Source organism: Sprattus sprattus (genome assembly GCF_963457725.1).
Source record: "Sprattus sprattus genome assembly, chromosome: 14".
Classification (NCBI taxonomy): Eukaryota; Metazoa; Chordata; class Actinopteri; order Clupeiformes; family Clupeidae; genus Sprattus; species Sprattus sprattus.
Genome location: NC_137912.1, coordinates 22,613,038 through 22,623,543, shown reverse-complemented (window position 1 = coordinate 22,623,543; position 10,506 = coordinate 22,613,038). Strand labels below are relative to the sequence as shown.

General features: G+C 43.8%; 1 protein-coding gene across 1 annotated transcript in view; it reads right to left on the bottom strand.

Annotated features, from left to right (window-relative positions):
- The window catches only part of usp6nl (USP6 N-terminal like), a gene marked incomplete at its 5' end in the record, with an annotated part of 77,545 nt that extends 67,199 nt beyond the window's left edge, over positions 1–10,346 (bottom strand). The window contains 2 exons of the mRNA XM_080851121.1: positions 2,039–2,140; positions 10,217–10,346. Coding sequence (XP_080707247.1) covers positions 2,039–2,042 — 4 coding nt within the window. The remainder of the gene's footprint in view (positions 1–2,038; positions 2,141–10,216) is intronic.
- Between the last annotated feature and the right edge of the window lie 160 nt (positions 10,347–10,506).

The window sequence follows — 10,506 nt, the reverse complement described above, 5'->3', positions numbered from 1 at the left end:
GGCCAATCAGTCACTAATCCTAATCTAAAGATGAAAGCCTACAGACACACACACACACAGACACACACACACAGACACACACACACAGACACACACACACACACACACACACACACACACACACACACACACACACACACACGGGCATGAGCAGAATTGAGAACTCCTTCATCAGATAACACACTCCAAACAAGAGGTTATGTACTTACGCCAAACACACACACACATTAGAGGGTGGATTGGGTAGAATTTTTTCGTCCGACAGGGTAATGCCCGAGCCCGGCCTGAGACCAACAGCTTTTGTCTGAACCCGACTCGAGCCCAACTCGAGCCCAACCTGCCTTTATTTAACTTGGGCATCAATAGATAAATGCACTTGCTCACACAAACAGGCGCTGTTAAACGCGGACACAATGGCAAATAAGCATATTTACATTTAATTATTCACATCGCAAGAACGGAATGAAATAACCTACACAACACGCCAGGCATCTGCTATGCTTAAATAAAACTCTCGTTATATGCTACACCAGAGGAGGCACAACAAACAAGTCTTACCATTGAAGATTTTTTTTTTCTTGAACGGCAACGTACGTTATAAAACTATCTACATAGTCCAACCATCAATGTTTAATCCATGTTGTTGTGGAGAAGGAGGATGACAGCAATCATATTTCATTCAAACTTTGCACTTCTTACATTGGACACATCCAACAGCATCATTATAATCTGCATAGACTACTAAGCAGAAATATCTCCATACAGTAGATTTCCCTATCGTTTAAAACTCTCCAGATGACAATTTTTTTTAAACTTCCTCCATGATGCCTGTAATCGTGTTGTCACAGCTAGGACAAAAACAAATTCCCGCCACAGTAAAGGCTGTAATCCTAAATGTAATTTATGTTATTCTCAACAAACTTCTGCATTATGTGAGGCAGACACGTTGGCTTCACTACTTATTAAGATATTTTAAATATGGAATGTTAAATGCCTTATCGCGCTGATGTGTCCGAACCCGACCCGAGCCTGAGTATACTTTCTAAATATTTGGCCGGACCCGACCCAGCCCGTCGGGTCCCGTCGAGTTCTGACGGCTCGAGTCGGGTATCCATCCTCTAATAAAATACACACACACACATTCTCACACTGTGCCCTACAGTCATTTCAGATGACATGCAAAGCAGAGCACTGAGACTGGCACACAAGGTCATCAAGAACAGAAAACACACACACACACACACACACACACACACACACACACACACACACACACACACACACACACACACACACACTCACACACACACACACACACACACATGCACGCACGCATACACACCCTTGTCACCCTATCTTATATATACTGTGTCCAGAAAGGGTGTGTGTGTGTGTGTGTGTGTGTGTGTGTGTGTGTGTGTGTGTGTGTGTGTGTATGTCTGTTTGTGTGTGTATGGGAGGGACAACTTTATCAAAGACGGAACACTTTTTCTTTAAGCCCAGATAACCCACCCAGTGTGCCCCCATACACACACACAGACGCAGAGTGGCACACCCAAAGTTTCTGCACATTTTTACACACGCTTCGCTTAATATCAGACACAGGACAGAAGTCCAGACACACAGCTGGGGCTTTCAACATGAGAAGCCACACACACACACACACACACACACACACACACACACACACACACACACACACACACACACACACACACACACACAAAGAGCTAATATGCAAAAAGCTCAAATTAAAAGGGATGCGCATACACACACATGCTCACAAACAAACCCACACACAGCAAAACCAAGAGAAGATCAGCCGTTTTGGATGAGCCCTGACACACACACACACACACACACACACACACACACACACACACACACACACACTTTCCACTTTGCCATATGGTGAAGACAGCAGGACGCCTAGCTAACTGCATAAGCTTTGTTGTTGATCTCTTAACCAATCACAAGCCTTCTCATATGACACCGCCGACTCCCATTGGCTTAGAGGTGTTTAGGAACAGGTACTCACTCATGGTGGTAGGCTGGGAGTGTGAGAGGTGGCAGAGTCCCGGCGAAGTGACGGACAGGTGAGGTTATTCTCCACTGGTGCTCTCCTAGAGGTACTCATGACCTGGAGGGAGGGGGAGAGACAGAGAGAGACAGAGAGAGAGAGAGAGAGAGAGAGAGAGAGAGAGAGAGAGAGAGAGAGAGAGAGAGAGCGAGAGAGGGAGAGAGAGGGAGGCTTTAACATGGTATGTGGTTGTTTGAACTGACTGGTGCACAATAACATGAGCAAAGGGAAAGAATTCCTAAAACATCTGCAACTCTGATTTATGTTACAGGTGAATATAGAGGTCACCTACTTTCCTATGACCCCTCAGGCATGAAGAGCTTCATTAAAAACGTAATTAAAACATCACCAAAACCTCTATATAATGTACTTATATCAGTCTAAAAATGGTGAACTCTATCAGAGTTGTGAGCCAGCATACTGGTCTCCTTAGGCCTCTAACCTGCCAATCACTTTACAACACACACTACACTGCAAAAATGCTTTTCTAACCTAGTGTTATTACTCTTATATTGAGATGAAAAAATCTAGTTGGTCTTGTTTCTAGCTAAATTGTACTTACCTAGTGCTCTTTGGTAAGGTTATTTTTGCCTATTTCAAGCAAATATTACTTATTTTAAGAAATCTTAACAAGCAAATTTGGCTGCCAGTGCGTTAAGCAAATTTGGCTTAAAACAAGCAAATTTGGCTGCCAGTGCGTTAAGCAAATTTGGCTTGTTAAGATTTCTTAAAATAAGTAATATTTGCTTGAAATAGGCAAAAATAACCTTACCAAAGAGCACTAGGTAAGTACAATTTAGCTAGAAACAAGACCAACTAGATTTTTTCATCTCAATATAAGAGTAATAACACTAGGTTAGAAAAGCATTTTTGCAGTGTACTGACTAGCTACCGAATGTTTATATTTGTAAATAAACAAATAAAATCTTCCCACTTCCCAAACTTTCCACTGTTTAATCCACTGGCAAAGTATGAACTGTGCTTTTTCCCAAATCATTTCTCAGCCAGTGAATATTTGCTGTTGTGTCGTGTCGTGTCTTGACGTGTCGTGTTGTGTTGTGTTCAGTTGTGTTGAACCTCTACTCGACGTTGGGACTGGTTTGTGAAGGGTTAAAGCTCTGTCTGTGTGTCTGCCTTCCACAGCTGTCTGCTGGGGGAACCAATGTCACATTAACACCCCAGAACACATCCACATCCACGCCTCCCACTTGTGTGTGTAATCACATTTGGAGCTGGGTCATTGATTCCATGGAAACTGACATCCCATGAACACACACACACACACGGACCCTGTCATATCCCTTACACTGAGGAAGGAAGTTAAGGTTCACATACACCCCCTGAAAAACACACACACACACACACACACACACACACACGAGGGCGATGGGGAGTGCTGTTCCTCAACCAACCATCCATCTCTTCTCTCTCTCTCTCTCTCTCTCTGTCTCTCTGTCCATCTCTCTGCTAAATAACCATAACGACGAGCTCTGGGGACAGGGGTGTGCAGTTAGCAGAGGAGAATAATGATGGGTAATTTGATGAAGATGCTAAAGATGCACACAGAACGGGAGGAAGGAGGGTGTGTGTTTGTTTGTGTGTGTGTGTGTGTGTGTGTGTGTGTGTGTGTGTGTGTGTGTGTGTGTGTGTGTGTCTGTTGGAGGAGGGTGGGATGGGAAAAGGAAATGGACTGAGCCATGTCATATTTGGTAAGGCCAGCTCTCTCTCTCTGCAATGTGTGCACACGCATGCGTGCAGACACACACACACACACACACACACACACACACACACACACACACACACAGACACACACAGACACACACAGACACACACACAGACACACACAGACACACACAGACACACACAGACACAGACAGACACACACGAGGTTCCACTGTCTGGTCTTTGTTACCGGGTCAATATGAAACTTATTGCTGCATGTTTAATTAACAACTTGTGTACATAAATGTAGCCTATACAACGTACACCTAAGTTGATAAAATAATGATGTCTTCAAATCAGTTTGACTGTTATCAAGATATCCTCCTGGGGTGGGCACCTGGATGTAGGGCGGGCAACTAAACTCAACATGAATAAATGTCCAAATGCTATCTGTCTGCCACTGCAACACTGCAACCACTTTATTCAAATGTATTTAATGCAATCAATATTGTTAAACTGTCCTGCTTGACAACTATAGAACAAAAGATGCAAATACTGAAGAAAGTTTAGCTTTTACACGCACACTTTTCAAGCCTTCTAAGAGGACAATATCTACAGAAATACATTAGGCCCTAATACATGTGCCAATGTGATCAGACAGTTTATCGTATCGTATTCGCGTGTAGGTGTGAACATTTTCAAAGGAAACGGCTCTTGTCGTTACGTGTTTACATGTGCAAAATGTAAAGCCTTTACATTGCCTCGGGCATGCGCAAAGACCACGGAGATGTGCTCCCACCTGGTTTGTTTACTAACAACATCAACGTGGATCCGCATCGTGCACAGGCAGTGTAGTGGCTTAAAGTTCCCTTCTTTCTATCAGCATATAGTTCTTAATATTTTCTTTGAATAACCACTCTCAGATGGAAAGAAAACGAGTCTACACGTGGATGTGTTTCAACAACGGTAGAAAACTGTGACTCATAATTATATGAACAGTGGTAGGCTATTAGTTACAGTTGAGACACCCGAAATAACTTGCATGCGCAGCAATCCTGAGACGTGATTTTTAGTTTGCACATGAATACTAACGTCTTCTTTGATCCCAGTAAATTTGAGCACACAACCCATCTCCCTTACGGAGATATTGGCGAAAGTTGTTTTACCTACTTCATTGCAAACGTCTAGTTTTGCAAACGTGTCTAGTTTTTGTGCAGTAGTGAATAGAGTCTCAGTCTACTACACCATACATAGCATATCATGTTTGTAGAAAATGATTAAGGTGCAACAAATGGCAATAAGCATATTTAAATTAAATGATTCACATTGCAAGTAAAATGGTGCGGCTGGAGCAGATACAGGGAGAGATAACGGTGACGCAGTTTGGATGTAGCGACAAACGTTTATGTGCTGTAACAAACACTAGTGTTAACCAGTAGGCCTATGTGAGTTACGTGGGTTTTTATTAAAACATAGCGTGTGTAATGTGTAGCTATTTCATTCCGTTTATTAACATTTCCGGCTGTCTGTATGTATTTACTAGACAGCAGTAGACGTAAAGGAAAGGGAATTAACCCCGGCAGCGGAGCATTTTACTCCCCCGCATTCTCTCTACAAACTTCCATATAGACGCGGGATCAGAAGAGGAAAATCTTTGTTACGTTAGGCTATTAGTTATATTTGAAAACAGCCATCATTGCCAGTCATTGTAGCCTACCACTCGTGGAATAAGGAATTTCAAAGAGTGAGTGATTTGACTCAGAAGTGACATTGGGCATTGGCAGCGCGATATGTTCAGAACAACTTAAACTTCTAGCTCAGTAACATCAACAGCTAAGAAAGAAGGTAAGAAAAATAGTCGGAAAACTTTGATTTGCAAGGGAAGCAGGCAAGTGTTGGGGTTGTTACAGTAGGCTATATAGCCTACAATGTGGTGAAATTTCGGAATTAATAGGCGAGTGGCGTTTCCTAAATATGCTTTCTTTCATTTTGCAAAAAACAGTAGGCTATATTACCATATTAAAATGGTGTACCAAATTGCGTTTTATTACTGATAAAAAATTGTAGGCCTACTAGCCTATTGGATCAGTCTCCTTTCAAGAACAGGCAAGAACTTTCTAGCCTCGAACTTTCTAGCCTCCTGTCACCGTCTCCCCCCAGTCACGCACCGACTCCCCCATGACACATCGGCCTGATTTGACACGCCCTTTTCTGAGCCGAACGATCGTGGTAAACCACCTCTCTCGAAAGGCTCAGACGATCGGCGGAAAAACGAACAGTTCACATCTAGACCCCTTATACATAAGGCAATTGTAACACGTTCGCGAGTTTCTATCGGTGCAGACGCGATGTAACAGCTTTACATTGACGCATGTATAAGGGGCTATTGTTTATGGTTGCTAGCTAGGTCGTTGTAAAGCCATATTTCTTGCATAGCCTATGCTGTTATAGGCAGTAACCACACACTATCAAAGCAATGGCACTTCCAGACCAGGTAAATCAAATTTATTTGTCAACATCAGCAAAACATGGTTTAGGTAAACATAACTGCAGTGAAATGAATAAGCCTATAGTTACCCTCCTTAACGGCCCCAGTGAAGTGAATAAACCTTTAGTTACCCTCCTTAACTGCCCCAGTAAAGTGAATAAGCCTATAGTTACCCTCCTTAACTGCCCCAGTGAAGTGAATAAGCCTATAGTTACCCTCCTTAACTGCCCCAGTGACTTGAATTCACCTATAGTTACCCTCCTTAACTGCTGCAGTGAGTGAATAAACATCCTCACCCATCTTAAGGTAACTGGCATTTGCCACCACCTCATAGGCTATCAAACAAACCCAGAGAGCCACTGATAGATTACGCCCTCCTCGTAGAACTACACGATTTGATTCTCTAATCACCATGATGTGTCTGCCAATCAAAACTTGATTTTCTATTCATTGTCATGAGCAGAGCTCAGACTGAAGCTTCAGGAAGAATGAAATGTGATGATTGGATAGAATCAGTCTTATGGGAACAGGAAGCAGTCAGATTTGGTGAATTTAAAACACACACATGTCATGTTTATGGATAGGCCTATGATTCATTTTTTGGATGAGCATTGTTACATGACATTTCAACCTGTTGGTTTTGTATTTACCGTTTTTAAAAAATCTATTTCACCAGACAAAACCCGGTAATTACCGCCTAACAGAAACGCTGACACACACACACACACACACACACACACACACACACACACACACACACACACACACACACACACACACACACACACACACACACACACACACACACACACACACACACACACACACACACACACACACACACACACACACACACACACACACACACACACACACACACACACACACACTACCTGAATTGTTCATCTCTCTCTGTCATATCAGAAAAAAACAGTTTTTTCACATAGGCCTACTTCCTACTTGTGCATCCATATTACACCTACATTCGATTAATGATTTAAAAAATACTGAACCTAAAATTTTCCGTCAAAGTTACCAGTGGAGATATGATGGCGAGTGTGTGAGTGAGAGAGAGAGAGAGAGAGAGAGAGAAAGAGAGAGAGAGAGAGAGAAAGAGGGAGATGAGTCCTGGTTTCAAAGCTGGGATTACTCTTGCCATATGTTCACCTTTGCACTGACAAGGACAGCTCTATTAACACAGACTAACACTGACACTGTTTATTTGTGTGTATTTTGGAGTATGAGGTTGAAAGTATAGCAATACTGAGCTGTCTATACTGTGTGTGTGTGTGTGAGAGAGAGTGTGTGTGTGCAGGTGTGCAGGCCAATGGTTCTTCTTCGAAGATGCTTGGTTCGGTAGTCTTTTACAAAGCATAAAGAATAACGCATGTTTGTTTGTCTGTGTGTGTGTGTGTGTGTGTGTGTGTGTGTGTGTGGGGGGGGGGGGGGGTGTGTGGGTGATGTGATGTTTGTCAGTTATCAGTGACCTTATTGATTGCACAAGTACACAAAGTGAACCGAAATGTAATGGCAACACAGAAAGTGTTTCCTCTTAAAACCTGTATATTGTCTCTCTCTCTCTCTCTCTCTCTCTCTCTCTCTCTCTCTCTCTCTCTCTCTCTCTCTCTCTCTCTCTCTCTCTCTCTCTCTCTCTCTCTCTCTCTCTCTCTCTCTCTCTCTCTCTCTCTCTCTCTCTCTCTCTCTCTCTCTCTCTCTCTTTGTTTGTTTGTTTGTTTGTTTGTTTGTGTTTGTCAGCTACATGAAACTAATATCCTCCTACACAGTGGCCACAGGGGTACAGTGTGTTCCAGTTGTAAGAACTGGCCATTTGCTGTTCTGTTGCCAAGGTACTTTGGGCTTGCTAACCCCACACACGTACACACACACACAAACACACACACACACACACACACACACACACACACACACACACACACACCCCCACACACACACACACACACCCCCACACACACACACACACACCCCCCCACACACACACACACACACACACTACTGTCTTCTCTAATAGGTACCAAAATGATTCATAACGTGACTTTGTGTATACTGGAATTACAAAGGGAGAGGGGGAGAGAGATTTATAGTCTGTCACAAACATGCGCGCATGCTCACACACACACACACACACACACACACACTCATATCCTCTTTCATGCTTGTCTGTGGTGATGGCAAACCCTATGATCTCATGATCTCACACAGGGCTTAGGGAGGGCCTGCTGACGGGGCAAAGCAGGGTGGCATTTAGTGAATGTGCTAACGTGTGTGTGTGTGTGTGTCAGTGTGTGTCTGTGAGTAGACATGCAATTATTATGTTTTTGTTTTTGAGCTTGAAAATAGATAGTGAGTGAGGTTATTATGTGTTTTTCTGCAGACTCATGTGTCAGGTCCTTATATGTTGGCACTGACTGTCTTGGAAGTACTTTAGACTGCTATACCATGCATATAGCGCTTACTGTCTAACAACGAGCCTGACATTGCTTGAAAATGTGGATAGTAAAGTTTTGGTTGAGGACACTGGACTGTTTATCCGAAGGCTAACGAAACACATTAACTCACAGTGAAGCGATACATAATTTTCCACGTCTATGCCTTTCTCACAACCTGTTTGCAGTGTGCAATCTTTCCAGTTTGAATCTGCAGCAACCAGCCGATAATGGTTGGCAATTTAAACGTCAACTATAATGGGCGTTGAAATTGGACAACAGTGACAGCCTTAAATTGATCGTTGAGGGATTTCTAGGGTAGACTACAATAAAAAAAAAACAACAACCAAGTTGTATGTACAATGATACAAAGGTTCCTGGCTGGGATCAGAGCATCCAGGATTTAGTCTGCAGTGTGTCGGGAAAAAAATAATATCTTCGCCCTACCAGAAGGTTGGCCGCTGCACGCATGTGTACCCACGATAGCGGGGTAATGCGATAGCCCCGTCAGCAACACTGCAGCGACAGAATGCCTGACGACACCAGATGGATAGAACTGTTCGGGCACTGGACGCGTCCGCATTACAGTCCAAGGAAACAACACAACAATGTTAATAGTGCAGACCGTAGCTAGTTGGAATCTAAGGTACGGCCTCAAACCAAAGTGAAATGACAGGTAGAAAAAGTTAACGATGCCCGCATAGTGTGAATGCGTATAAAATCACGAAAGCATGGTTTGAATAAGAGATAAATGGACTCGGCTGTTAGATCACAGTGATACTAGCCTAGATGGCGTCAGGTGAACGACACACATGTAGCCGAACAACAAGAACGCTGAGCCGCATTAACCCGGACAAAGATAGGATTGGGGCATTGCTACAAAGGTAACATTCTGCCCGTACACGGTTACCTCCTGTCCACTGCAACACCGTCAACAGGAAAAACGAAATGCTAAGAAAACCCAACCATTTACCGCCCTCGGAAACCAGAGACGAGAAGGCAGGGACCTCCCGCTGAATCTATGAGATTACGCAAACTTTCTAATGTAAAGCATTTAATTCTACAATTGATCCCCTTAAATCAATTACAGAAGAAATGTTGAAACCCCCACTTGTGCGTCAAATGAGTGACATGCAGTAGCAGCCAATGAGCGTCCCGCATCTCTGGCATTAACCAATAGAAAGACGTGATTAGTGTTTCTGTACAGTCCGTCACCAGCGATGCTGCTACTGGAGGCCGTCCGTGGGTTTGGCTAGGTAGGCCTCAATGAATAGAGATAAGGACAAAGTTTTGAACAAATATAGAAATAACCCCCCAAAGTATCCCGAGTCCCAAGTAGCACGGCACACGCTGCCGCCACTTTGCAGCAGACAGCCAGGCGCACACACACGTTTCGGTCCCTATGTCACTTTTGCCGAGCCGCGACTGCCCAAGCTAGCGCAGTTTAGCGAAGTGTACTCCACTGACAGATGCATATCAGGCAAGTTCCTAAGTTAAATGTCCAACCAATCTCCACCGATAAAACGATAGCATGTTTACCTTGTCGTAACGCGAAGCGTTCCGCCAGTTCACATCGCCGAGACTGCAGCGCCAGTCTAGCTGGAATAGAAAATGCCCATTGTCCCGTACCAGGAAGTCGGCGCGGTGTTCCCTCACAACTGAACACTTCAGTAAGTCAGTATAGAAAGCCCTGCAGGGCGCTATGCAATCGATCCCACTCCAGGTAGCGATGCGCCTCCCGCCGGACTCGCCGCACACCGGCCATGTTGGATCCGAAGCGAGGTTGCGGCACTCAGTTTCCTAATGGACTGTAACATTGAAAGCATAAC